Source organism: Rosa chinensis, chromosome 1 (genome assembly GCF_002994745.2).
Source record: "Rosa chinensis cultivar Old Blush chromosome 1, RchiOBHm-V2, whole genome shotgun sequence".
Classification (NCBI taxonomy): Eukaryota; Viridiplantae; Streptophyta; class Magnoliopsida; order Rosales; family Rosaceae; genus Rosa; species Rosa chinensis.
In genome coordinates, this window is record NC_037088.1 from 47,845,632 (window position 1) to 47,872,194 (window position 26,563).

The 26,563-nt window shown below is 37.5% G+C and overlaps 7 protein-coding genes and 1 non-coding gene across 8 annotated transcripts; 4 read left to right on the plus strand and 4 right to left on the minus strand.

Moving 5' to 3' along the window:
• LOC112181554 lies at positions 1-1,726 on the plus strand. The gene is made up of 2 exons (XM_024319929.2): positions 1-218; positions 1,414-1,726. Exons 1-2 carry the CDS (start codon positions 105-107, stop codon positions 1,534-1,536), a joined length of 237 nt encoding a protein of 78 aa, XP_024175697.1. The 5' UTR covers positions 1-104; the 3' UTR covers positions 1,537-1,726.
• A 340-nt stretch (positions 1,727-2,066) lies between these two features.
• Positions 2,067-4,894, plus strand: LOC112181553 (UPF0187 protein At3g61320, chloroplastic). The gene is made up of 4 exons (XM_024319928.2): positions 2,067-2,909; positions 3,418-3,585; positions 3,824-4,030; positions 4,452-4,894. Exons 1-4 carry the CDS (start codon positions 2,214-2,216, stop codon positions 4,629-4,631), a joined length of 1,251 nt encoding a protein of 416 aa, XP_024175696.1. The 5' UTR covers positions 2,067-2,213; the 3' UTR covers positions 4,632-4,894.
• A 148-nt stretch (positions 4,895-5,042) lies between these two features.
• TRNAV-CAC lies at positions 5,043-5,116 on the minus strand. Its single transcript has one exon. It is a non-coding gene; the product is annotated as a tRNA-Val (tRNA).
• A 265-nt stretch (positions 5,117-5,381) lies between these two features.
• On the minus strand, positions 5,382-8,636 carry LOC112182851 (integrin-linked protein kinase 1). Its single transcript, XM_040507131.1, has 11 exons — positions 8,598-8,636; positions 8,054-8,284; positions 7,841-7,915; positions 7,643-7,723; positions 6,975-7,079; positions 6,815-6,894; positions 6,494-6,556; positions 6,273-6,385; positions 6,098-6,183; positions 5,881-5,999; positions 5,382-5,535 (listed from the first exon to the last, which is right to left on the minus strand). The coding sequence occupies exons 1-11, from the start codon at positions 8,634-8,636 to the stop codon at positions 5,382-5,384; spliced, it is 1,146 nt and encodes a 381-aa protein (XP_040363065.1).
• A 1,753-nt stretch (positions 8,637-10,389) lies between these two features.
• LOC112181692 lies at positions 10,390-12,423 on the plus strand. Its single transcript, XM_024320083.2, has 2 exons — positions 10,390-10,738; positions 11,852-12,423. The coding sequence occupies exons 1-2, from the start codon at positions 10,531-10,533 to the stop codon at positions 12,049-12,051; spliced, it is 408 nt and encodes a 135-aa protein (XP_024175851.1). The 5' UTR covers positions 10,390-10,530; the 3' UTR covers positions 12,052-12,423.
• A 352-nt stretch (positions 12,424-12,775) lies between these two features.
• LOC112181691 (F-box/kelch-repeat protein SKIP4) lies at positions 12,776-15,181 on the minus strand. Its single transcript, XM_024320082.2, has 3 exons — positions 15,058-15,181; positions 13,755-14,261; positions 12,776-13,483 (listed from the first exon to the last, which is right to left on the minus strand). Exons 2-3 carry the CDS (start codon positions 14,234-14,236, stop codon positions 12,886-12,888), a joined length of 1,080 nt encoding a protein of 359 aa, XP_024175850.1. The 5' UTR covers positions 14,237-14,261; positions 15,058-15,181; the 3' UTR covers positions 12,776-12,885.
• A 574-nt stretch (positions 15,182-15,755) lies between these two features.
• On the minus strand, positions 15,756-22,203 carry LOC112182258 (acyl-CoA thioesterase 2). Its single transcript, XM_024320701.2, has 17 exons — positions 22,048-22,203; positions 21,862-21,954; positions 21,706-21,773; positions 21,514-21,595; positions 20,923-20,969; positions 20,554-20,679; positions 19,991-20,068; positions 19,612-19,699; positions 19,157-19,269; positions 18,791-18,853; positions 18,657-18,712; positions 17,768-17,872; positions 17,554-17,610; positions 16,828-16,929; positions 16,378-16,426; positions 16,222-16,290; positions 15,756-16,098 (listed from the first exon to the last, which is right to left on the minus strand). Exons 1-17 carry the CDS (start codon positions 22,061-22,063, stop codon positions 16,024-16,026), a joined length of 1,287 nt encoding a protein of 428 aa, XP_024176469.1. The 5' UTR covers positions 22,064-22,203; the 3' UTR covers positions 15,756-16,023.
• Positions 22,204-23,036: 833 nt separating this feature from the next.
• On the plus strand, positions 23,037-26,519 carry LOC112181557. Its single transcript, XM_024319932.2, has 6 exons — positions 23,037-23,515; positions 23,931-24,641; positions 24,925-24,983; positions 25,476-25,604; positions 25,742-25,877; positions 26,010-26,519. The coding sequence occupies exons 2-6, from the start codon at positions 23,937-23,939 to the stop codon at positions 26,328-26,330; spliced, it is 1,350 nt and encodes a 449-aa protein (XP_024175700.1). The 5' UTR covers positions 23,037-23,515; positions 23,931-23,936; the 3' UTR covers positions 26,331-26,519.
• The last annotated feature ends 44 nt before the right edge of the window (positions 26,520-26,563 follow it).

Genomic DNA, 26,563 nt, shown 5'->3' on the forward strand with positions numbered 1-26,563 from the left:
TACTACACTCTCTTTCTTCCCCTTTGCAAAATTGAAGAGCACACTCTATTTCACAAGTTACCCAATTCTGAATCGTAGAGAAGCCAAAAAGGAGAAGAATCTCGATGAACCCACAAGTGGATAAGCTGGTGAGGAGGACTACTATAGTGGCTACTATCACTGCTTCCTATTTTCTCTTAACCGCTGATTATGGCTCTGAGCCCAATGTTCTTGACCCTGTATGTTCTCTTTTCACCCCCCTAATTTCTTCATCTAAAATTACGATTGGATCTTGTTGAGAAATGGCAGAAAGAAAATGAGAAAGTACTTAAAGCAGTGATCTTGGGCTTACAGTTTGTTTGCATTCCAAATATTTAGTTCCTCAGCTTGCTTGTTTGTTCTCTAAAATTTGTGGTTTTTTTTTTGGGACAATTTTCCACTCTCTGGTTAGGCAAGTTTGCTTTTTTAGATCACAATTTTGGTTCTTTGATTGTTGGGTATGTAATTGAACTAATTGGGTATTAGTTTGTGTTTGAGATTTTTCTTCTTGATGTTGCTGACTGATGTGTTGATGAATGTTGATAATGAAGCAGTGATATGCTGCTTGTATAGTCACTATTGTGTAGCAAATATGTTTTGATTGTATTGCATTGTGCTTACACTGCTGGTTTTATGTAAGCACTGTTGAAACCGATTTTGAGATATGTTTTGGTATTTGATTAAGCAGAAAAAAAAAAAAAAAACAGATGTTATTCATGACCAGAAAATCGACTATTAGGTTCATGAGGATTCACGATAGATGAAATCTTATACAAATTATGATTGAGGAGTGCTGTTGGACTTCTACCTTGTATAGCGGAATATTAAGTAATTGAGAAAATGCAGAATATCAATCTCAAGCAATTGAGACTGAGTTGTTCATGAAACTAAAAGAACTGTCTATAGCTGAAATGAATACGAAAAATGTGCAGAGCTAGAAATAGGTTTAGTGCTGAGAAAAGGCACCACTCAGTTAGTATGATTGGGTTAAAGGAAGACCAAGATTGCGAGGAGATCATCAAAGGTTTAAAGTTAGGGAGAATAAAATAACAGAAAGATGTGCTGCTTTGATAATGCCTGTGTATTGGCAGTAAGCTTTCAGGTCTTTTGATAGGTATACAAGCTTTACTTTGTCTTGGTATCGGTGAAGTCATTTGTAGAGGGGGCGAATAGTACCTACCTGCTAGATTGCCATTGATTTGTAGTTGATATCTGTTAAACCACCTAAATAATCCTCCCTAAGTCATCTATGTCCAGATTCATTATATATCCTAATTACAATCAACTAGCTATTTAGATCCTTAGTCTAAGCAAATTTGTATAAGCTTGTCCAGATCCACTGTTGATTTCATAATAACTGTTCTGAGGACTAATGGCACAAATTTGTGATGGCAGATTAAGAAGGCAATACAGTCTGCAGAAAGCTCCGTTAAAGACTTCATCTTTGGATCAAAGACTCAACCTCCAGAAAGCCAAGTGAAGGAGCTGGGCCCTAACAGCGCAAAGGAACGTCCTTAGTTAGATAGGCAGTTAACCTTGTATAGGAACATCATGGTTTCGAGACTTTTCACTGTTCTTTCATCGTGTATGCAGTAGTGATCTTGCACCTTGTGTACCTTTTGCAGAAAGATATTTTCTTGTTTCATTTCTGTACACAATATATACTCCTTACTGCCTGAAATAAAATCCAAGTCTGTCGATATGATGATGTTCATTACTTTACATGTGCTATCTGAACTATTTGAAAGGGTTTTCGGATGTGAAAACAGGAATTGCAAGGAAAAAAGCCTGAAAATCTTATATCTCACTCTCGATTTGTTGGATCAGCTTGTTCAGTTTTGCTGCTCAATGCAGCTATATTTGCTTGTTTTTGGCGGGTACTCTGATTCACTGACTGAGTCAGCCCTGGTGGGACCCACCCTATGAAGGAATATTCTGTGACTCAAACTCAGATCAACGGTTCCCATGAGCCCGGGGTTCCCATTATTTCTTTAGTATCCCAACTAAAATTGGAACATGTGTAAAAACCTCCTCCACATATTACTGCCATATAACTAACTTATTCATCTACTCCCTCCTTCCCTCTCAACTAACACTCTCACCCACTCTGTGAAACCCTAACATGCCCTTTGCTGCTTCTTCTTCTTCTTCTTCTTCTTCTTCTTCCCTCTCCCTCCAAACCCCAACTCCCACAAATGCTGACGCAACCCACAAACTGCATCAAACCCACCTCCAACATCCTCTTCTCTTCCAACTCTATCCCCAAGACTTTCTCAGGATTACATCCACGCCTTCCCCTGCATCCCAGAACCCTCTCATTCAAACTCCACTGCTCACAGTATCCAAACCCAACTCCATCCTCATCTTCTTCTTCTCCATTCCAACCCCTAATCTCAATCCTCCAGGTCATACCGGACTGGGCCGACGAAATCAAAGAGCGTGGCTTTAGACAGGACAGAACACTCTATGACCATGAGAAATGGGTTCACCACAGAAGCTCCTACCGCCACCTCCGCCACTTCCTCACCAGCCTTTCCTCGAGGGTGATTTTGTCTTTAATCCCTCCGGTGATTGCTTTCACCTTGGTGGCGGTGGTGATTGCCAGCTACAATACAGCAGTTGCATTGGAGTGGCTTCCGGAATTTTTCCCCATCTTGAGGTCCTCAACTCTGCCGTACCAGCTCACAGCGCCGGCATTGGCGCTGTTGTTGGTGTTCAGGACAGAGGCTTCTTATTCGAGGTTTGAAGAAGGGAGGAAGGCTTGGACTAAAGTGATTGCCGGGGCTAATGATTTTGCCAGGCAGATCATTTCCGGAGTTGAGAATCCTGGTGATGCAGAGCTAAAGAAGGCACTTTTGCAGTATGTTGTGGCCTTCCCGGTTGCACTCAAGGTGTGTGAATCTAGATTTTTGATGTTGTCTATTTGAACCCTTTCGTATTTGCTAATATTACACTACTTGTAAGGTTTAGATTATTGAGAAAGAGATGCAACGTTATCAAAATCGATCTTTGAAGAATTAGAAAGCATTAGCCATTGCTGAAGTTTGTGTCCTAATTATATGGTAACTATAGCTGTATGGCTGAAGAAAGTGTTGAGGAAAGTAATTTTATGGCTTATGTTTTCGAGGTTTAGATGTTGAGGAAGATTAGTACTGCCAGGTACATCTAGAAATTTGCATTGGGACCTGATGCACCAACATGAGGTGTTGGTTCTTCCAATTCATTGCTACTGCACTTGTGAAATGTTTTGGACTTTTGGAAGCCATTGCATCTTTGGTAGAACTTACCTTTTTTGGTTTTGTTTCTTTACATTTCCAAGAAGAATTCCTTTTCAGTCTTCAGAACTGTTGTTTGATCATGTTGGAGTGATTTGTTGATGTATTGACTTTTTAATTGCAGTGTCATGTCATTTATGGCTCAAATATGGGACGTGACCTCCAAAATTTGCTTGAACTAGATGACCTGCTAGTTGTTTTAAGCTCAAAACATGGACCTGGCTGCATTATTGAGTTCATCTCCCAGAACATCCGAATGCTAAAGTTGGAGGAATCAAGGAGAAATATGTTGGTAATCACCTCCTCAATTAACAAGACACTCAAGTTACTATTTTACCTTGAAACTTTGTTCTCAGTTATCCCGGAGCTCTAGTTCGATGAAACTTGACATAAGAGTTGCTTGATGAATTGCAACTGAGTATTCTTTTTCTTCCTAAACACTCCAGCTTTTAGAAATCGGGAAACAAAAAAAGAAGCTTTATGGATAGAGAAACTCAATCATCATCTTACATTTTCTCATCATTACGCAGGAATCAAATATGTCTTGTTTCCATGAAGGAATTGGCATATGTGAAAATCTCATTGGTACTCCCATTCCTCTCTCTTATACACGCTTGACTTCAAGGTTTCTAGTCCTCTGGCATCTCACTCTCCCTATCATACTTTGGGATGACTGCCACTGGATTGTGGTACCTGCTACCTTTATTAGCGCTGCTTCATTGTTCTGCATTGAGGAAGTATGTTCTCTTCTCTGCCTGCTCTTTAATGTTTTCTTCTTTCTTTTTTCTCGTTTCTTTTTTGGTTTCTTCTTGCTCAGGATATTGATCAAGGAAAAGTTAAGCCAAAAGGATCTTTGATACTTGATTAATTAAAAGTGTTAATATTTGGTCTGTTAATTTGAAGTCAGAAAATGATGATGCAGAATTATGCTCACTTGTACCTTCACTAACTTGAAAGTTCCTGTAGGTTAGAAGCCTATAAGAAACTTCGTCTGGCCTTAATCATTTAATATACTGTACCAGACAAATCAAAAGAAGAGTATCGGTTGTATTTTTTGTCTTAAACTATTGATCATAAACTTATGCATGTTTCAGCCTTAATCTTTTCATTCCAATGCTTTTCATGCCTGGACTCTAATATGGAGGTTGATGTCTTTAGGTCGGTGTTCTCATTGAAGAGCCATTTCCAATGCTTGCCCTTGATGACCTTTGCAAATCTGTTCAAGAGAACGTACAGGAGGCTCTTGCAAGAGAAAAACTAATTCAAGCACGGCTTACTGCAAAAGGAAGGACCCAAACCAAGAAGCAGCACTCGACAAATGGTCAGCCGAAATCCTAGTTAGATGAGAAACTTCACCAGAATGATCTTCTCCACATCATTATACAGCCGCCTATACTTCCACGAGTCTGCAGAATGACAAGTTTATTGCAGTTTCTGTCATCTAGAGGATGCATTACAATCGAGCCACAGGATATAAGTGTGTAAATATGAATTAGACTATCATCAAGGAATACTCTAGTCTTGCCTTGTCTGTTTAAACAGAGGAATACGTTTCATAAATGTATATGTTTATAATTTTGATTTTGTTTTCAAGTAGATAAGTTGGAAACCAATGTTTGAGTGCAAGATTACTGATTATACGTTACGAGAAGACTAATTCTACCATAACATAAGAGGAATTAACTTTTTTGTTTCCATTAGAAATAGTATAAACAAAATAAAAAATAAAAAAAGGGAATGCAAAAACAATGTCTGAGCCCGGGTTCGAACCGGGGACCTTTAGTGTGTGAGACTAACGTGATAACCAACTACACCACCCAGACAATTTGTTAAGTGTCTCCTCCTTTATTTATTTATCTAATATAGAGTACACACTATAATGCCCAAATAGATTGAAATCGGGTTTTGGCATTTGACACATGCCCTTGAAGGGTTCATCTAGGATGTGAACCTGAGTGCAAGGGAAGGTAACTTCAAAGTTCGAGATGTGACTACAAATTCTTATCGAAAAGTTTTACAGATTGTAACACATACCTATGCACAAAACAACAACAACAACAGATAGTATATGATTGCCATAATCCCATCTTAAGAGATGACACACCTAATATTACAGGTTCCCAATCTTTTCTTGAAATGAAAGCTGTCCTGAATAGACCCTTGAATAGACTCCAACTCCACAATGATCTCTTCGAATGTAGGTCGGCAATCTGGATTCGGGTGCCAGCATTCTTTAAGAAGCCTATATTGTGCAGAAGCAAAGCAGGATTACTCCACAATCATGCAAAGCATATATATGTCTAGTTCTACATGCAAGAAAGTACTCTATTGTGACTATTCTTGTCGACTTACAGACTTACTTGGTTTAGTAGCTAGGATCTTGTATTATGCTTTGAACTTTGATGCACACTATGGTATTTAGAACCAAATTCAAAAGCAATTGGTTTTTCAACAGTAGAAAGCATAATAACCCAACTATTTGGCTTTCCTACAAGAAAAACCTAGGACATGATCTTGTAGTATATGACTGTAAGCTATATACTTGCGCTTGTTAAACAATTTATATACTAGTTACAAGAAAACTCACTTTCGAATTGGTTCCGGGAACAAATAAGAGTAGAGAGGTGGTCTTGAATCTTCATATGCTCTCTTGTCTGCAATTTGTTCAGGATCCTCTGCCAGATTTGGTGGTCCTCCTAGAAACATCTATAAGCAAAACCCATGACTATGAATTATGTTTAATCCTTACACTGAAAGAGACTAGATCATAAACGGTTACATGGCATAAGCTAAAGGAAATGCACCTCATGTACCAATAGAGCAAATGAGAAGATATCGATACTCTTCCCATATGATTCTCGACGATAAACCTCAGGTGCCATATACCGATCTAGCAAATATGAATACAGCAATATCAGAGCAGTTAAGCACCAAATTATGAGAGCAGTACTGGATTTTCAGTCAAAAGGCATATCTTACATGAGCCTGTCCTTCCAGTCATTTTATAACCAGATACATCATTGTGTTGGGCGATTTTGCTTAACCCAAAATCTGTGACCTTGAGTCGTCCAGCTTCATCTTGTAACACATTTCTACACAACAAAGAAGAAGAAGCATTAGCTTTCCAAGGAGGGATGAATGGTATATTTTACATTTGTAGACCGTCATTATGCATTTATAAAAATTTTCTTTACTTGTACCTTGGTGTAAGATCTCTATGGATTATAGGGCGCGGTTTATGCTGATGGAGATAATTCATACCTCTGCAAGATTTTAGAAGATAGTGGTCAACAGAAAGTTCACACAAAAACGATACAGTAATGGATACAAATGAGGAATCTGACATGAATACAAAGCATATACTTTGGAGGTCATTAGCAAATTTTAGAATTTTGTATGGCAAGAATTGACATCTTTGTCATACTGATGTCAAAATACTCATTTTATGTATCAAGCAATCAAACAGGCTTTGATAATAACTAATAGAACAGAATCCAGTTACATATCAACCGTGTATGTACCTGGCAATATCTAAAGCATAACCAACGACGGTTTTCAGATCAAGTCTTCCCTTCCTTTTCAATATATCATGCAAACTTCCCTAATACATACACATAGATGGAAGAAAAATTAGAATGAACTTACAAAGAAAAAATTAAAATATTGCAGAAGAATACTTACATTGCAAAGAAACTCTGTAAGGAAGATCAAGCGATCAGGGTGCTTCATGACCCCAAGGAATTGCACTATGTTAGGGTGACGCAACTGTTGCCACAAAGCAAGTTCCTTCAGAAAGAGAGCCCTGCAATTAGCAAGTTAGTTGAACTTCCTTGAATCCAGCGAATAAAGATATTAGCATTACAACCTCTCATAGTTCGATCAATTTAGAAAGATAGCAAATAGCAGACTAGCTACAAATCTAGACCAAAGTAAAACTACATCAAAACTACAGCTTTCTAAGTTTACATCAAACTTGTACTAGTTATAACATGGTATCATTTATTGTTTCTTGTTGGAGCTGCTGTAGTGTAATTCCACTGGCAGTTACAGGATGAGTATAAACCAGTAAACAGATGAAGAAAGGAAACTCACTTCACAGTAGGTTTAGAAGCGATGGAGGGACGAATTGTTTTAGCAGCAACTTCTGTACCACGCCACTTTACTAAATAAATTTCACCATATGCTCCCTGCTATGTAGTTTTACATATATGAAACATGGTGAATGCAATATAAATAAAGCAAAAATAATAATAATAATAATAATGGAGGTGCAGTTGTTTGATATTTCACAAAATAACCTTCTGAACCATTATTTCCCAGCATGAATTTGAAATAACAGAGTTTATTACCTCTCCAATAAGTGTTGCCTCGTCCATGTTCACCTCTTTGTAAGAAATTTCATAGCATGGAAGCTGAGAGTCAAGCCCTACCTATTTGTTATAACCATACACGAATAAGTTGAGAAGAAATCATACAACATAGAATCTATTAATTTTCATACCATGTGTAAGTGAAGTAGTTAACTAAGAAAACCAAAAGTGAAATACCGGATCTATTCCACCCCTAGCCTCCAATATCTTGCAAATCCCATCATGAGCGAAGCTACGAGCATCAGACAATGGCTGCAAGATCATTCATATCAACAAATGGCTCAAAACATCTACAATTGGCTAGATAGCATTCTGTAAGAAATGTTATTAATTTAATACTAATTATGTGCCAAACCGAATGACTCATATGACTAAACATGAAGAACTTACAGTGCGGCCCCAGCGGTCTGTGCAGTTAACATTAGCACCTTTCTGAAGAAGTAGAACAACAATTTCAGTGCAGCCTTCACATGATGCCAAATGAAGAGCTGTTCTCTTATCATAGTCCCCAAGATTCGGCTCCACACCTTTCTCTAACTCCTGCTCCACCCCTGCTTTGTCACCCTTACTTGAACAATATAACAGCCGGTATGGACCTTCTGAGGTGAACTTTTTAGGCTTCTGCATGATTCACACCAATTTAAAGTGAATTTTTGGTTCTAAAATTATTTGAAAATTCAAGCAAAACCCTTTTGTTCTTATACACTAACCACCTTATAACTTCCAATGATACATCAAATAACTTCAAAATTTGTCACAAAAATTCAATTTTCAATCCACCCTCTCTTTGGTTTCTTATGAAATTGAGGAAAACATAACCTAAAACTAAATGCTTACGGCTTTCCTTCTCTGATTTCTAATATTCAAAAAAAAAAAAAAAAACACATTAACAAGTAATTAGACTAGCATGTATAGATTAGACTAATCCCCATACCTTTGATGACAGTGATGATGTAGGTATGCAATCTTCCATGGTAGCAAAAGAGAAAGACACTGAAAGCAATTAGGAAAAAAAAACGAGAAGAGTGTGAGACTTTGAATATGTTGAAAGAAATGATGAAATTGGATTAAGGATAAGTAATGTATTCGGAGTCTGCAAGGTATAACTATCTACGATATACGTCTCTTTCTTGAAGCTGGAGGGCCTCGTACTCTTCGCTGAGTTGAAGTTAGGATGAGACGATGAGTTGACTTGTTTGTTGGATTGGTTTCTGAGATAATGTAGAAGGGACAATGAATAGTTTTGTTTTGGATGCTGCAGTGGTTTCTCAGAAGCCAAATGGAAATATGTTATAGTAAGGGGTTTAGACTTGGCGGGGTTTTCATTTTGCTGTGGTCTTTCTCTTTTGCGCCAACTGGAGCTTCTTTACTACCACAGTTACCGGGTCATATATGATATATTTACCATTCTCTATGCTGTAAGAATATTTTCCTTTAATATTCATCACCATTAAAATAGGGACTCATTTTCATATTACATTACACAATTACATAAAAACACAGATCTTGAAATCATGAAACACAAAAGAATACATGATCGATGGCTTACGCTTCATCTTTCTTTAGAAAATGAGCTAAAATAGCCCATCTACCTCGGACTAGAGTCTAGAGTCCACCTTCAACACTTGTACCGTTGACGAGGGTACGTCATGCGACTTCAAAGTCACAAACAACAAAGTGATAGTTTTCGAGAGTCTTTTCTGTATAATTTGGTCGACAATCAAATTAAAACACCTAAAAGTGATTTTCAAATTTGACAAAAACGTTTTTGTACAAGAAAGCACTTAACTGCTTCTCACATCTATTTTAAGTGTTTCTAAATCTCGACCGAGTCACATTGTATTTTTGACAAATTTTCTACTTATAATTATTTTTTTATTAATTCAAAATCACTATTAGTGTCTAAAATGAAATTTTAAAGGACTAACGTGGTGCGCTCTCTCATTGCCTTTTACGATACCCAACAAGTTCATGAAAGCATTGGCCCCAAAGAGACCGGTGGTGACCAAAGCAGTGGAAGCGAGACCGATTGCGGCAGAGGACCTTCCCCAGATTACGGGAGTGCGCAGGGATAGAGAGGAAGAATATGAGTGGGAACCAAAATGTACTAGATTTGCGCTAGAATTCGACCCATCTACACCGGAAGCAGAGAATTTAGGGCTCACCTAGAAAGAGGAAAGGTTGGTTGAGATGCAAGTGCAAGTGGCAAATGATGAGAAAGAAGAGGTGAGGAAGGCCCCGTCGTAACTGGAATAAACCTAAGGCGGCAGTTGTGGTGGAGAGTGAACCTAGTACTCCAAAATCGATGTATTCATCTCTATTCTCGATGGCTGTGGGAAGCAGTAGTGAGAAAGCTTAGTGAGGCTGGATAGGCATAGTGCATGATCCAACTTCGTGGTACACTCTTTGTGGTGCAGCGAAATATTTGTACAACAATTGCGTTTTTAGGCGGATTTTTTTGTTGTTCTTCTTACAGTGATCGGATTATGATCTATGTGATTATGTTTTTTTTTTTTTAATGTTCTTTGCATTTTAGATTAGTTAGAACTTGAATAAGTGAGTAGACAAATCTGTAATGAATTGTACTAGCTTGAGTGTTTAGCTCTATTAAAAGGAGTTTGATAAAACAAATAGAAAAGAAGAAAAAGTGCAAGGGCATATCTGAGATTTCGAAAGCACTAACACACAGAAGATTCTCTCTCCCCCCATAAATAAGTGGTTTCCGAATTTAAGAAATCTGAAGAAAAAAAAAACCCTCATTTCCCAATTTTCAAATTTCAAAACCCCCCAAACTCCAAAACACAAAACCTCTATTACCCTCCAAAACAACCCACCTCGATTTCACTCTCGCCCTCCCGATTCGACTTATGGCGGCCGCGGGATCCGAACCCGGATCCGACGCCGACGAGCTGGGCGAGCTGGAGTGCCAAGTTACCGAAATGGCGGTGAAGATTCAAGAGTACCGAGCCACTGTACCGGAGCAGCTCAAGAACGCGCTGACTTCCATTATCGAAGCTCAGAGACCCGTTTTGGCTGATGGGTCGGAGCCTGGGACGTCCGGGGATCCAAATTCAGGTAAAGGTCTTTGCTTTTTGGGTTGTTGAGTTTTGAGCACTGTGGGTTGTTAGATCTTTGTTGTTTCGTACATTTCTGTGAATGAGTTTGGATTTGGAATTGGAAATTTGGGTTTTGTTCTTGATATGTGCATTTTTGGGGGTTTAGAAATTTCGGAATTGGAATTGGGTGTCTTTGTTTGTGTGTATTGTGTTATGAAAGTGAAGGACATTATTTCTGGTTAGTAAGTAAGGAAAATTTAAGTCTAACTTTCGATTTTCGTTTCCTAATAGAAATTGGTTTCTCACCCGAAAATGAGAACTGGTTTTCTGCTTTGCAGTAAGGTAATATGTTTCTTGAAATCGGTGTGATAAAGCATGAAGTTCAGCAATTGGCAGAGCTACAATCTTTTTGGGTAAATTGTACACAAACATGACCAATTTTGGTGCTTTGCACCTGAGATTACATTTTTTTTTTTGTTGTATGTTGATTGCTGGAGAATGGAGTGGATTAGTGTATGTTGTTAAGTTGATGGGTGTATTGTTATCGAAGGAAAGAATGGTGTCGGCTGAAATGGTGGCAGCGGCCATCTTAATTTTAATGCCAAGACGGAGTTTATAGTCAAGTATGTTGGTAAGGTGGAGATTATAGTCAAGTAGGTGGGTATCGTAGTAGTGTAAGTGATAACTTGGTGCATGGTGAAATGACACCAAAAAGGTTACAATGGTTGAAATATGGATAAGGTAAACCAATAATTCTTTGTTTCAACTAGGGACTTTCTCCCATGGGGTTTCTAGAGGTTTAACGTCAGTTACAAATCTTTTACATAAACAAGTCTCAGAAATTACTCCCAACATCTAAAATAGCACTAGGTTTCATTCTGTTGTGCCTATAAATTAGTGGTTTTATTTTTTATTTTTTTAACCTGGTGTAGATTTCTTGCATCAGATCTTTTTTGCTTGTTTTCTACATCAGTTTGAATTAAGTAGATCTATATGATTATTATTTCCAGTGCATACTTGTCCCCCGGATAATATAAGAAAAGTTGTAGTTTGGTATATCCTGTTGATTTTTTTAGGAAAAGTATCTTGTTGTAATTGAAGCAATGAACATATGTATTTTATGCAAATGCAGGACAGATTACTTCTGATAAGGATGTGTTAGGGGATCAGATGTTTCAGAAGATAAATTTGCTTAGAGACAAAATCTCTCGTAATGTTGCTGCTTTGCCGATTGTCTTGAAGAGGTTGAAGGAGTGTATGTCTAATATTGACAAACTGGATTCTCAAAACACATTCATACATCCTGCATTTAAACGGAAAAGGACTAGCTAGACCAAGTTTGCAACATTTGATTGGTAAGGAATACCGAGAAACACATTAACAGAAGCTTTATTGCGATGAAATCTACAATGAAACAATCTGTTGTTGATTGAGAGGGTGACACATCTGTTTGAAGATTGATTGAATTTGATTGGTACGATGAAGTATGCCGCAATGTGTAGTTGCTAACATGTCATTGTGTTTACGAGATTTCCTTGTGATGTAATTACTCAAAAAGGGGATTGAATTGAAGCGTTCCGGCAGTGCCGCAATGTGTGTTTGCAAGTGTTCCTAAAACGCTCATATTTCCGATAATCGTTGTGAATTAGAAGTGCTGAAGAGGAGGAAAATGAAATGCGCATGCCTTGTCTTCCTGTTTCCCTACCTTCAATTATTTCATTTTATTTTATTTTTTGGTTTTTCCCTTGATTGGCTTTTTGCTTCGGCCGCATTTAGGTTTTGAAATCATCGCTGCTTCACACCATTTAGATTTCTTGCTGTGTATTGTGTAATGTGTATGAGGATTTACCCTTTCAACTGAAATGATATATCATAAATTTAAGCCTTTGATTTTCAGTAGTACTACATTACCACAACTTTCTAATTTAATTATTGCTGCCTTTTCATTTGCAGCTGATCCGTGTCTCCATGGCGCAAAACATAATCTTAAATGTTTCATTTCGCCAAAGTGAAATTACCAAGGATTTTAGAGTTTTCTTCTTTTAGTGCAACTTATAAATTTAAAGTGGATTCATGTGAAAATAAACAAATCTTATCAATATCCAAATACATGTAAGCATATACATATACAATTGTAGTAGCAATACTCCATGAATAAGAAGAATTTCAAATGGACAAACATTTACAGCTGATTACATCATCATCAGAATTCAATTTAGGTATTGAAGAACTCACAATTACCCCTTCCATATTCCCTGCATTTTCAACATCAAACATGACTGTGCTAAGCCCCTTGCCGACAACATAAATACTCTTCCCAATAGCTACGAGTTGACAGGGTGGTCTGGTAAGCAAGGATGACAGCCTCCCAACTGGAATCCATTCCCTAGTCTCCTTCTGCCACATCATCAGCCTAGTTCCTGAGCTCTGATCCAATACATAGAGGGTCTCGTCTATTACAACTGCCGGACCTCGCCAGCCAGAAACCATATCAGCATCTGCATGCTGCCATGTACCGCTTGATGGTTCATAAACAACAGCATAGACATGAGAAGATACAGCAGAAGTGCCACAGCGGATGTAGATTTTCCCATCCATGACCACAGAATCCTCAATTTCAGGGACAATGTTTGGGTCTGAGTGAAATATCCAACTATTAGTGCTAGGATCATAAATGTCCCAAGAATGTGGATCACTTGAATTTGAACCTAATCCACCAATGGAATATATTTTCTCATCTAATACTTCACAGGCAAAATAGCACCTGCACATGTAAAATAAATTTAAGCATCAATTACAAAAAACAAAAAACAAAAAAGCACAGTTATTTGCAAGAGATTTTGTTATTAACAACAAAACCAATGAGCAATGATAGGCTTGAACGGTTCAGTAGAAACACATTGATCGCCCATCTTAATATTAAATGGAATAAGTGATAGAAGTATTTCGCAGCAGCTGCAGACATATTAAGCCTGGGAATTTCAAGCTTCATGAATGCAAACAACACAGCAGAAAATACAACTGAGGCACATTACCTAGCAATAGATAAGGGAGTAGCTTCACTCCACATGTTCAGGGAAGCATCATAGTAGTAGACCTCATCTGTAGCATCTTCACACCAACCGCAACCACCCAACAAGTAAACTTTCTTTCCTAGCACTTCAAAACCCATGCCTTTTCTCTTCAAGGTGCGAGGAGGAAGCTCATTAACAAGCTTCCAACTCCTTCTTGATGACTTTGGATCCAATACATACAAGCAAAGACGCTCCAGTTTGTCTCGGCACAAAGCATAGATCCAAGTCTCATCAAGATTATGCTTTCGACGGTAGGAATGCCACTCTTCACTGCCCACTAAGTGTTGCCATCTTTTTGAAACACACTTTAGGACTGTATGGTACTTTCGGGGAACCCTTGCCATGCAGAAAAGCGCAATGTCATCAGGAAGTCCAGATATCAGTGGCTGTTGGGCCGGTTCCATTTGACTGATCCCATCTGTTCCATTACCAGGCTGTTCCATTCTAATGTTGCAGTAAGTGAATTTCCTGCAAAATCAAATAAGAACCAAAAGGATCTTAGATAAGTAAGCCTAACAAAAAGGTTGCCTTCTAAGCATTAGAATCACTTTCTAAATCCTCATTAACATGAATATCAGCTTAAACCTCAGCTATGCGCTAAATACAAACTTCTCCTAATAACAAAGTTCACATTGTCCAAACATCCTTCACGAATTAATTGACATGTGGAGAATCAACTCAAATATACCCTTATCATCTACAGATTCAGACACTTTCTCAGGGCTTGCATTCAACACTTTATCATTGTACGCAATGCAACCACAGCAGAAATTTTCAAATCCCTATAAAGCTCGACACTCGGTACACTACTAAAAGCTGAATTTCCAACAGCAATAAAGACCATAAACCCCATTATAAGTCACACAGTTTGGGCAGCATTCTTCATATTTCATCTTCCATCATAATGCAGCATAATGTAGAATCTAACCAAAATTATATCTTTCTTCCACAAAATAATTAAACCCACAAGTTTCTTCAAACCCAATCAATATCATAATCCAATCTACAACAGAAACTAAATTCATCCAACTCTTATTCAATTTTATTTCCAGAAACTTCAAAATTCCACAGCAACCAAGCGGATCAAATAAACGAAGCTAACTAGTGGAACCCTAATCTGGAAACATCAAAAGGAACATTCTTTGACTGAATGGAGAAGCAACAGTTCCGAATAGAACTGGAATTAGGATCTAAAATATGGAAGAAAAAATGTAATCTTTGAGACTTGGAAGAACAGAAGAGATTGGCGGAGTGTGAAATTTACCTGGGAAGCTGTTGGCTTGAGAATTGGGGTTGGAACCACGTTGTTGGGGTTCAATGGATTCTGAGGAAGAAGAAAGCGTCAAGTTATATAATTACAAAATCTTTGGGGGTAAGCTAATTGAATTCTTTTTGGGAGGATCCTGTACAAAAGGGTCTACTTAAGTCGTATTCTTAGTGTAGTGTACACGTGTCGTAACCGCTAATTAACGGTCAGATAGATTTAAAATGATCCGACGGTCTGACCCAAGACTTTCTCCTTCTCTTTCTTGACACTGCATTTTACATAAACCTGTAACGGAGTTGAGCCCCTAACTAAGCTTAATCCTAAAACGACTTTGTTTGAGGTGAAAACAAAAGGGCAAAACAATTGCTCAAATGGACATGAATTCCCTATTTGGATTATCTATATACTTGCATATCCTTTCATCAACCTTAACATCTTGTTACAAATGTGAAAGATATGATCCCTTATTACCTAAAAGTGTGTAGTCATTTTCTTTTTGATCTTGCACCATTAGATTTGCAATCAAGCACATCCATATATGAAATGTCCATGGAGGATCCAAGTCCCACTTGCATAGAGTCCGAGATTCCTCTGGTTAAGTTGGCCTTAAGGTTTAAGGTTTTGTACTTTGTACAAAAAAAAAAACATTATACAATTTCATACAAATGCTTTCAGTATTCTGAGGAAAAGGATAGTTTCACTTGAGAACACTATTCAAATCTCGTTATAAATGAAATGTAGTACAAGTTACAACTGCTACATCTTAAGCAAGCGAAATTAAAATTTATAATTTCTTGTGTACAGCACATCATTATACATTATCTTGTAAGCATTTTGGTAACAAATGCTAAGACCCTGTTATTCTATATGTTTATATAAACCCGTGCCGAAATCTTGAACCTAAACTAAAATTGGTTCATTGAGACACCATCGCTGTGCTCTTTTGGATGTGATGACTGCATATCACAACTTAGATGTGACAGCCGGAGTTGGTCTAATTGGCCTATTCAGGGACTCTTGAGTCAATGATACAACAAGCTGCAATCAAAACATGTCAGACGGTTCATGAGAAAATCAATGCTTCAACAAATACAAATCAAACATGCAAAGGGAGACTTGAGGTTGGGAAAGCATGTGAATCCTAACATCCAACATCTTTACCTCTCCCTTGGTGTTGAACATTTGGCCTGTGACATAGCCGCGTGCATTATAGGCAATGGGACTCACTATCTGTGAAAGTACACAAACCCCAGTATTGAAGACAAAACTATAAAGCAAAGTTACAAAACTGTGAGATCAAGTCATTTTGAGACATACCACATGTAGTAACCAGTCATCAGCTCTAAGGGGGCGGTGAAACCACATTCTGAGATAAACAATTGCAAAAGTAAGTAATGTAACGCATGCACGGTGTCTCTAATGCACAGATTTGTATTGTTTTATGTTAAAATGCGTATACTTCTTCCTATGTTAGTTTCAACCAGCTTAATGATCTTTATATTGTACAGCTAGTTTTCATTTGGTTATACATGCATCTAGTGTTTTTTATATTATTTATGTGGCGCGTCGATCCAGGTTAATCTTATAAGACTAATGGGTACCACTCCCACCGCTAATACTTTTTCGTAAGTACATCAGACATATTTGCCGCACACTTTGTTGCTTATATCAGATCACTACCAGAAATGCAGCAGCATAATAGCACGAGCCGAGCAATTACTATACAAAAGAACAGAAGAAAAGAAAAACCAGAAAACAAAGACTTACGCATGGTCCAAACTAACTTGACTAGTTTTATGTCCTCTTCTACGGTGAGGATTCAGACTAACACCAGCGAATATCAAATCTGAAGCATAAGCCACAACACATCTGCAGAACACATATACCACGATAATCAATAATACATATAGGTAGATGGTATCTTTTGTTCCTCTATATTCAAACCACCCAAAACATAGCCAGCACCCAAAAAAACAAAAAAACAAGCCAGCATGACATATCTGCCCAAAACCATGCCCCTTTCCTGCCACCCAAAAATTAAATCTCCCACACACTAGGGCATTACATGAGCCTGGATAATTCAAGTTCACGTTAACTCCCTTAACAGAGAAGATTTTAACAAAAAGATATTTACAACTCATCTGAGAAAGACAAAAAGGGAACGGAAATTATCTGACTTTAATGCCCACTAAAGCTCCTACCAAGGACCAAGCCATCGTTATAACCCTTTATAAGAGTCCAATGAATAATGTGTGCAATTGACTTTTGGTCATGTTAATTTGTAAGAGAAATGAAAGAAATGACTTGTAAATTTAATTAGACTATGCTCATATGCTAAAAATAGAAATAAAATGGATCCCAATGACGTGACAATGACAGGTACAATACAACACGCGCCATCGTCTATGCATTTATAAATGAATACGCAACATCATCACCAACACAAATAGCCAGAAAAGTGGATATCAATATGTTACTAAAATGTGTGCATACCTATGCAAAGCCTGATCATCTGAAAGTTTTCCTTTTGCTCTAAACCAGAACCTCAATCTGCAATGTCATGAATTTCTAGTTATACAAGAGTTTGGTACCTTAAAGGCCTAAACATGCAAATAACAGAACAAAAGAGACATCCTCTTCGCATTAAATGCGAAGCATACTGAAGGCACGAGAGAACATGATTGTGCAACAAGGTAAGCAAGCAAACCTTGGTGGAGATTTAGTCTGATTGGTCCGGCTACTAGGTTCACAAAATCGTATCTCAATTGGCCACGGGACAAACTCCTTTGCAGCTACCTTGATTCGATAAGTTCTGAATCAAGCAATGATCAGCATCAACAAAGCATGAGATATAGGTAATCCATCATAGTTACTTTTCGCAGTTTAGAAAGTTAACAACAGATTTTAATATTTCCTAAAAGTACTGCACATAAAATTTCTACTATCACGATTTTACAATATATTGTAAAATAACTTTTTCCTTCAGCCATCCACCACCCTTTAACAGCTTTTTCACATCTAAGTTACAGAAAAATGTCCAACAAAAGAAAATAGCATACATCTATAAACCTAAAGTTTGGTGCACAAAAACTGAAAGAACTAGTATCTTTTCACAATTTTTAAAATGTACAAAAACTACCTGGTTGTGCTGTTCAAAACCAACCATTTCAACAATAGAAAATAAAATAAATAAAAAACAAATCCAACTGTACTAAATTAGGGCAACAATAATGTAACATGACTCGGTGTCTCTCCAGTTTCATACAAACTAAAAAGGGACTACTCCAAATCAGGATATTATTCATGTGTATATTCTGGCCAACAAATTGGGGCATATTCTTTAGGTGGTCCAGGTCTAAGCACCATCCCTTCTATAATTTCCGTACATATGGGGAGGAACCTTTATCATATCTGATGGGAAATTCTTTTCTCAAATGGCTAGCCTAAGATGTGCTTAGATGCATTCTTTTCCTGGCCAATCCAAAATCATCAAAAAAGAAAGAAAAAGAATGAGTAAAATACAAGTTGAAAGTACAACCAACTTCATGGCATTATTGGCATATAGCAGTGACCTACAACATAACTGTATATCTTACCTTGGAAGACGGGGATCAAAAAGGCGTCTTTCGCGCAGTTCTTCCATTGATGGGAGCTATTAAGGATCAAGAGTTCAATATTTAAAGCCACAATCAGCAAGAAAGTTGTTAATATATAAGCAATAAAATCATACCGTATCTGGGGGAGGCACAGATGGCATTATGGCTTCCTGGTGGACAGAACCTTCTTCTTCTTTCTGTAAAATAAACCTCACCAATGTTACAAGCAATCCAAACACACCTACCACTTTAGCATACATTTATGGAACCAAAATTGCAATATATATCAGAACATAAAGTGTACTAGCTTATCAACACAGCATCATTTAGCATTAATTTTGGACTTGGTTTATAACAGATTTAGATTGACAAACAAATCTTCATCAAGATATAAAGATATGCAATTTTAACTTTTAAGCATACAAGTATCAACGAGAAGCAAATAAGGAAATACTTAAGAGAGATCTGATCATATGTGAAACGGCAAAACAAATGCATACTTGAAAGGAAGCCAGTAAAGTGAATATGTTTATCCCTTTTTGTATTGCATCTACTCTTCGAGTAGCAAAGCTCTTTCCATCACGTACTCGGTGAACTTGATATATAATTGGTGCTGCAAAAGATAAACAATTACATGTGATAAGGATATTGGGCACAAATTGGAGAATCAAACGGGTTTAAACACCACTTTTTTTCTTCTTCTTTTTTGACCAATGGGTTTATACAATAAACTCAAGCTCCAGAACCAAAATTTAGGTTCATACTAAACCACCACAAGGCACATGCAGATGTTCAAAAGTACCAACACCACAGAAAGTAGTTATACAAATCTAAAAAAGGAAGGAAAAAAAAGAAAGAAAAAGCACATGCATAAAAATAAGCACATAGTACTTGATTAAAAACAAGACAGCAAAAGGAACAGGAACTTATTTTCAGATACTGCATAGATACTTACTGTTGAAATCCCCGACAAGCAAAAAATGTGCATGCAAACTATGGACGACTTTGAGACAATCAACAGTTTTTGTTGCTGCGGCCAACGCCTGCATTTTATGGGCTGTGTTAGAGACAAGTATGCTCTCACTACTTATAAATGAACGAAAAAAAATCACTGTTCAAATATATGTCTGAACGAAAATCTACAAGCACTCCCTAACAATGATAGTCCAGTTTTTGTGCTTTTTATGATGAATGAGAAGATTATGCTTCATGTATGCAAGTTCTACAATCCATTAAAAAACTCTAATATCTGTTTACCCTATCTACTATACATTCCTCCAGAAAATCCAGTAGAATAATTTTAAGGGGGTAGAGAAAGAGTTACTTAGTCATGCCTGTCCAACTAACTGTCCTCCGAAAACCTGTCCAAATCTTGGTGCCTCCGGTAAAGTAATCCCCTGAAATATATTTGCCTACAGAAAAGAAAAGAAAATAAGGAAAAAAGAGAAAAGGAAATAGCGTTATCGAAGTGTGCACTTTATCTGGCCGTATTTACATTACTACTCAGAATGTTAAATAATTTACAGAAATCGTATAAGAGAAAAATTTATAATATATGTACACAAAATGGCATTGTCTAAACTAAAATGACACCAATAGATGTATACATATATGTACAACTAATCAAAGTTCAGAATCACATTGTATTTGGCTTATCCCAACAACAGAAATAAAAGGAGACAATATGCATCATATCATAACTGCATAATCTTGGTATGCTAAGCTATCACACAGAACTTAAAACCTCTTTACAAGTTCAGAAAATGCCAAAGTAAACAAAAGACGGATAACACAGTACTATTTGCACTATATGCATCATACAATAAATGCATGACCTTTAAATGCTATGCTAGCATACAAAACTTGAAAACTCTTTACTAGTGTAGAAGAAACATACTTCAATTGGCTCCAAATGCAATATATTCTCAACAAGAGAGCATGTCTCAAGAGCTTTATCAGCATGCCAGATTGATTTTGGCTGCAGCAGAGAATAATGTTCATGGGGTAGCACCAAGCATGTCAGCTGCACAAGTAACAACACATCAAAAGGCATTGTTAGCATACACATAAAACAGCATCTACAGAAGAACGAGCAACCAGCAAGATAGTTGTCAACAGAAAAACAAAAGCAGAGGTTTACAAAACAGTCCCATCCCATACTATACCACCAAATCCACTTTCCCAGCCTCCTAACCACTTATTTTTCAAGCACCAAAAAAGGAAAAGAAAAAAAGAAGTTAAAATGATATATGTACATTTCGACTACCTTAGATGAAGCAATTACATCAGCTTGATGACCTAATGCTTTAAAACCTGCAAAATCACCGCACAGTATTCTTCAACGATAATTCATGGTGACACTTACTATCCCAGGTAGATTACAAGCTTAAAAGTTGTAACATCACTTTTTTTTTTTTTTGGTGAAAAAGTTATAACATATCATGGGCCTATCGCTAGGACATATTTGCAGGTACAAACATACTTAAAGTATAGCCTCAACCGTTCTCAAAAAAAAAAAAAAAAAGTATAGCCTCAACCAAACCAAAACTTTTCCCACCAAATTGGGGACAACTGCATGAGTCTGCTTTTATGTCTTAAGCCCTCAACTTATAATTAATTTACTTCACCAATATACCATAACATCAACCATGGAAATCCACCACTACATAATCTCCATAAACCCTTAGACAATCTCAAATCAAAAACCCCTATCGACCCCAGAAACCAATCCAATCACCCCATTTCTCAAACACATGAAAACCAACCAAAGCATTCTCAGTGAATCACAATCAAAAACCTCACAACACCAAAACCAACACAGTTTCTTGCACTCTAAGAAAACACTCCCAGTTCTCACCATAACCAAAGTAATCATATCGCTTCAACTGAAACTCCGGCCGATTGTCTTCATCAGCATTAACAGACCCAGTAACTTCAGCCTGCACAAAACAAACCACTCAATCACACTCATCATGATTCTCAAAATTCCAATCCCAACAACAAAAACCCAACCCAAAAAGCATAAACCTTTCCCCTCTCAAAAACTAACCTCTCCTTCCCAAATGAAGTAAACCCCAATCCCAACCTCCCCTTCACGAACAACATACTCTCCTTTTTCTGCAAAACTCAAAAAGCTCGCACCTTTATTCACAAAACCAAATCCAATTTCACAGCAAAGTAAAAAAAATGAGGTTGTGGGATTCACCGTAGTGCTTTAAAATTACAAGCTGGGCGATTTTCTTGAGCGAGGAGCTGGGTAGTCTCTGAAGCAGAGGAACGCAGCCCAGAAACTCAATCACTGCAAAATGCAAATGAAACTCATCAAGCTCGGAACTTTAGCACAGAATTCGATGAATTTAGGGTTTAAAGTTTTGGGTTTTTCGCGGGGGACCTGATTCGGAGTCCATGTTTGAGAATGGTGAAGTTGAAGAGGCAGAGATGATCGTTGTTCAACACAACTGATAGTGTGAAAAAGGACTTGGAAATAATGAGAAACGAGAACAGTGATTTATATGATTGGGTGGTGAGTCATCCAATGGGAGAGGGTGTGTGGTAAGAGTGTGGAGTTGAAGTGAGGTGGCCAGTGAAGTGTTGCCACGGATGAAAAGTGCTCGGGTTCTATTTTGGGAGAGGGGAAATGGTTGGTGTTTGTATTTCCCAATGCGTTTGTTTCAACGGTCTGTTCTGTACTACACGATTTTATTCTTTTTTTAGAAAATTTGCGTGTGGCTTTATTTTTTCTCTGTTGAATGATTGCAAATAAAATTTTGCTTTTTCAACTTCTACCATTATCAGGCAGAGTAGGGTTTGGGGGTGAAACGCATGCAATGATGTAATAAAGGTAAGATAAAAGACTTGTCTTGATACTCTGTTCTTATAATTCGATCTTGGTTCTCATATGTTGAATTTCTTTGTTTTCTCCATGGCTTTAGCTTAAGCAAAGGGCTTACTCTTGTTAAAGTCAAGAGTGATGCGAGCAAAGGTACAGGCTATATCTAGAGTAAAAATTGTTACTTGAAAGTGTTATGTTTAAACACCTTAAGTTTTCGACACAATTTATTGAAGAAAAGTTATCGAACTTGAAACAATGCAACTCAAATTATAGTTTGAGTCATTATATTAGAAAGAAGTACGGTCTCCATAACTGGAAAATGTATAGATAAAGAAATTATGTAACCTATTCAATGAAGGTGGCACTCTTTCTCCCTTGGCTTCATTGGGGAAGAACTTTTTGATGACGCCACCGTTCAACCCCATAATCAATCTTTCATACCGATTAAAAAAAAAAAAGGAAAACTAAAATATAAACCCAATGAGCTTGAAGGAATAAAGGCATTTTAGTGAGTAGATTCTTAAAGCTAAGCCAAAAAGAAATGAGTTTGACTTGTAGGTCACAACTAGAACACAAATTCTTAATTCCATTAATCATATCTGTTCTCTGCTTTTTCTGTATTTCCTTTCTTCTACGCTCGTATTCTCCAACTTTCGTATCACCATCATATACTCCACAATCCAAAACACCCCAAAAGACTCCGCTTTACCAATCCCAAACCCTGTTTCTTCCTTAAATTGCTCTACTACATATTGTTCTCAGTACCTGTACTTCTGTTTGTCTCTAGCCAATTACCAAAGTAATGATCTTTAAGCTAGTTGTTCTTCAAGACCCAAGAACCATTAAGCCCAATTCTATCCCAGTTCCAAGTTTTCTGATTCTGGGTTCCAATTCTCCACAGATGGGTTTTGATCCTTATTGATTGAAAGTTACTGTTCTTCAGCTGCAACTCTATCATGTGCAAGTTACAGAATCTGCAAATGTTTCTGCTTAGATACAAGTTCATGCAATTTGAGCTTTAATACATGTATATTTCTGATACTGATTCCTCTATATATTTAGCTGTTTTTGTTTCTAATAAAGAATATTCATTCCTATAGATTTCAATTTGATCTAGATAATCCATTTGCAAAAACCATGAACTATTGGGTGGATATTAGTTTGTAATCTTGTTCAATTGATATATGCAGTTATTTAAGTTATCTGCTCTATAATTCAGCTACTTGGTTTTTGCATACATAGATTGATGTTGAACACCTTATTTAGATTTCTGATTCAAAGAAACAAAAAATCTACTTTCCCGTCTATAGTTTACTTCAAAATATCCATAGGTGTACCTATCCAGCAATGCAAATGAAATTTAGTACTTCTTTCCCTTTCTTTTTTTCGTTTGCCTTTTATTTTGTGACATTGAGCTCTTTGTTTATATTTGTGCCTCGTAGGCTTCCATGTCAATCTTCTGTGGGATTCCCATCCTCGAGTCTGTATACTGTCTGGCGTGTGCTCGTTGGGTGTGGTTGAAATGCCTTTACACGGCAGGCCATGAGAGTGAGAACTGGGGTCTAGCCACCGCTGAAGAGTTTGAGCCCATCCCTCGCTATTGCAAACTAATTTTATCTGTCTATGAGGATGATCTCCGTAACCCAATGTGGGCACCTCCCGGAGGGTATGGTATCGATCCTGATTGGGTAATCTTACGTAAAGGCTATGAAGAAACACATGGCCGAGTTCCTCCTTACATTGTCTATCTTGATCATGATCATTCTGATATAGTCTTGGTAGTTAGGGGACTCAATATGGCCAAGGAAAGTGATTATTTAGTTATGCTTGATAACAACCTTGGGCAGACAAAATTTGATGGTGGGTATGTCCACAATGGGTTATTGAAGGCAGCAGAGTGGCTGTTTGATACAGAGTATGAGTTTTTGAGGGAATTGGTATTAAAAAATCCAAAGTATACCCTGACATTTATTGGACATTCCCTGGGCTCTGGTGTTGTGGCATTGCTGACTCTGGTAGCGCTTCAGAACAGAAGCAAATTGGGAATTGTTGAGAGGAAAAAGATTAGATGCTATGCCACCGCTCCAGCTAGATGTATGTCATTGAATCTGGCCGTGAGATATGCAGATGTTATCAATTCTATTGTACTCCAGGTAAGATCATCAATGTCCATTCTACACTTCTGTTCTCTGTTCTCTTTATATTGTTTTATGTATAGTTTAATTTCAATCAGCTATGTGATGTGGTAAAACATAAATTGTGGAGACAAGCAAACCTTTATGAAATGTATGTTCATGAAAGTTTTGATAAGCAGATTAATACCAATAGTTTAACTAGGCTGCTAGCGTAGAAATGGTCAATGTTGTTGACAACAATTGATTTCATTAGAATCATGATATGTTCTAGTGTTCTAATTTAGTTGTTATACTGAACCAGGACGATTTCTTACCTCGGACAACAACTTCTTTAGCGGATTTATTCAAATCACTTTTCTGGTAAAACACAGTACTTTTTTTTTTGCCTTTATTGCATTTGGTAATTCATAATGCATATAAATTGCATAACATGTCATCTATAGACATCTACAGCTAAAAGTATGGAAAGAACTGAAGAAAAGAATAGCTTCTGCTGTCCTTTTTCTTTTTCTCATTCTTCTTTTTGGGGAATGGAATATGAGTAGGCAAAATTGCATGTTTGACCTCTTAATTCATACTCAATGATACTAAAGCCACCAAGAATTTCAGTTAAAAATCAGCATTACATTTGGGCATCAAGACAGTGTTGCAAAGGTTAGGTCTAAGTCTAACCACAGTACTCCAAATGGAGTAGTGACAATAAGAGCAATGGAGACAAAGTGTCATGCATGAATTGAGGCAATATATAGGATACCACATTTACTTATTACAATGTATGGATGAAATTCAGATTGCACCTGTATATTACCCTGTTGGGATACTTATGCTTGTTGTTTTCCTTGATTTCCACAGTTTGCCATGTTTACTGTGCATAATGTGCTTGAAGGATACATGCACACTGGAAGAGAGGATGTTCACAGATCCAAGGAGACTCTATGCACCTGGTCGGCTCTATCACATTGTTGAGCGTAAGCCCTTCAGGTATATTAAGATGTGGCTTCATTATGATTTATTTGGATTGTGTCGTTGGATTTTAGTTGGCATCCGCATCACATATTTCTTTTGGGGTGAGAATTTGATGGAACCACAGCCAATAATTGGAAGTCAACTGGTTGCAGATTAGGAAGGTTTCCCCCAGTTGTGAGAACAGCAGTGCCTGTGGATGGGAGGTTTGAGCAAGTAGTTCTTTCTTGCCATGCTACTACTGACCACGCGATAATCTGGATTGAGAGAGAATCACAAAAGGCTTTTGATGTAAGTTCTTCCTCTGTTATTGTTTAACTTTGCACGATTTCCAAACAATCTCACTCCTGATCTTAAATTTGAAGATTAGAGATTCATATCCTTGGTGTCAGGATTAACAAATTATCTTTCCCATGAGATCAGATAATGATGGACAGAGATCGAATAATGGATGTGCCGGCTAAGCAGAGGATGGAGAGAAAAGAATCCCTTGTTCGTGGACACAGCCAGGAGCATGAGGCAGCACTTCGGAAAGCTATAGCTTTGGATATCCCTCATGCCTTCCCTACTTCACCATATGGAACATTTACATTGAGTGAAACGGAAGAGGCAGAGAACTCTGGAAAATCCACCGGGGGGAGTCCCTCTGAGCCACTAAAGAAGAGGAGTGAAAGCTGGGATGATTTCGTAGAGCGGCTATTTGATGTGGATGAGTCTGGTAACATGATGATCAAGAAGTCATGACATATCCCGCAAGACTAATTTTTTTATTCTTATGAAGCATGTCCTCTATTGTGGTTCATGGTTGTGCTTAAATTGACTGTGAGGTGAGGCAGTACACCAAAAGTGAAGTTGTACATGCCATCATCAGCTGTACAAAAGCTCAGTGATTAATATAACGTCCAACAGAGAGAAAATACTATACTGGCATTTGGTGATATTTTGGTGCATTCAATTTTAATTGCTGAAAGGAGAGA

Coding starts and splice junctions, on each gene's coding strand:
- LOC112181692 (XM_024320083.2), top strand. CDS start 10,531: ATGGCGGCCGCGGGATCCGAACCCGGATCCGACGCCGACGAGCTGGGC. Junction 10,739..11,851: donor GTCCGGGGATCCAAATTCAG/GTAAAGGTCTTT, acceptor ATGCAAATGCAG/GACAGATTACTTCTGATAAG.
- LOC112181554 (XM_024319929.2), top strand. CDS start 105: ATGAACCCACAAGTGGATAAGCTGGTGAGGAGGACTACTATAGTGGCT. Junction 219..1,413: donor AGCCCAATGTTCTTGACCCT/GTATGTTCTCTT, acceptor TTGTGATGGCAG/ATTAAGAAGGCAATACAGTC.
- LOC112181553 (XM_024319928.2), top strand. CDS start 2,214: ATGCTGACGCAACCCACAAACTGCATCAAACCCACCTCCAACATCCTC. Junction 3,586..3,823: donor AATCAAGGAGAAATATGTTG/GTAATCACCTCC, acceptor ATCATTACGCAG/GAATCAAATATGTCTTGTTT. Junction 4,031..4,451: donor CATTGTTCTGCATTGAGGAA/GTATGTTCTCTT, acceptor TGATGTCTTTAG/GTCGGTGTTCTCATTGAAGA.
- LOC112181691 (XM_024320082.2), bottom strand. CDS start 14,236: ATGGAACAGCCTGGTAATGGAACAGATGGGATCAGTCAAATGGAACCG. Junction 13,484..13,754: donor ACTCCCTTATCTATTGCTAG/GTAATGTGCCTC, acceptor TTACATGTGCAG/GTGCTATTTTGCCTGTGAAG.
- LOC112182851 (XM_040507131.1), bottom strand. CDS start 8,636: ATGGAAGATTGCATACCTACATCATCACTGTCATCAAAG. Junction 6,895..6,974: donor TTACAGAGTTTCTTTGCAAT/GTAAGTATTCTT, acceptor TGTATGTATTAG/GGAAGTTTGCATGATATATT. Junction 6,000..6,097: donor TTGCTCTATTGGTACATGAG/GTGCATTTCCTT, acceptor TTTTGCTTATAG/ATGTTTCTAGGAGGACCACC.
- LOC112181557 (XM_024319932.2), top strand. CDS start 23,937: ATGTCAATCTTCTGTGGGATTCCCATCCTCGAGTCTGTATACTGTCTG. Junction 24,984..25,475: donor TTATTCAAATCACTTTTCTG/GTAAAACACAGT, acceptor TGATTTCCACAG/TTTGCCATGTTTACTGTGCA. Junction 25,878..26,009: donor AATCACAAAAGGCTTTTGAT/GTAAGTTCTTCC, acceptor CCATGAGATCAG/ATAATGATGGACAGAGATCG.
- LOC112182258 (XM_024320701.2), bottom strand. Junction 17,873..18,656: donor TTTGATCCCCGTCTTCCAAG/GTAAGATATACA, acceptor TGCTTGATTCAG/AACTTATCGAATCAAGGTAG. Junction 16,427..16,827: donor CAAGTTAGTTTGGACCATGC/GTAAGTCTTTGT, acceptor TGTTTATCTCAG/AATGTGGTTTCACCGCCCCC.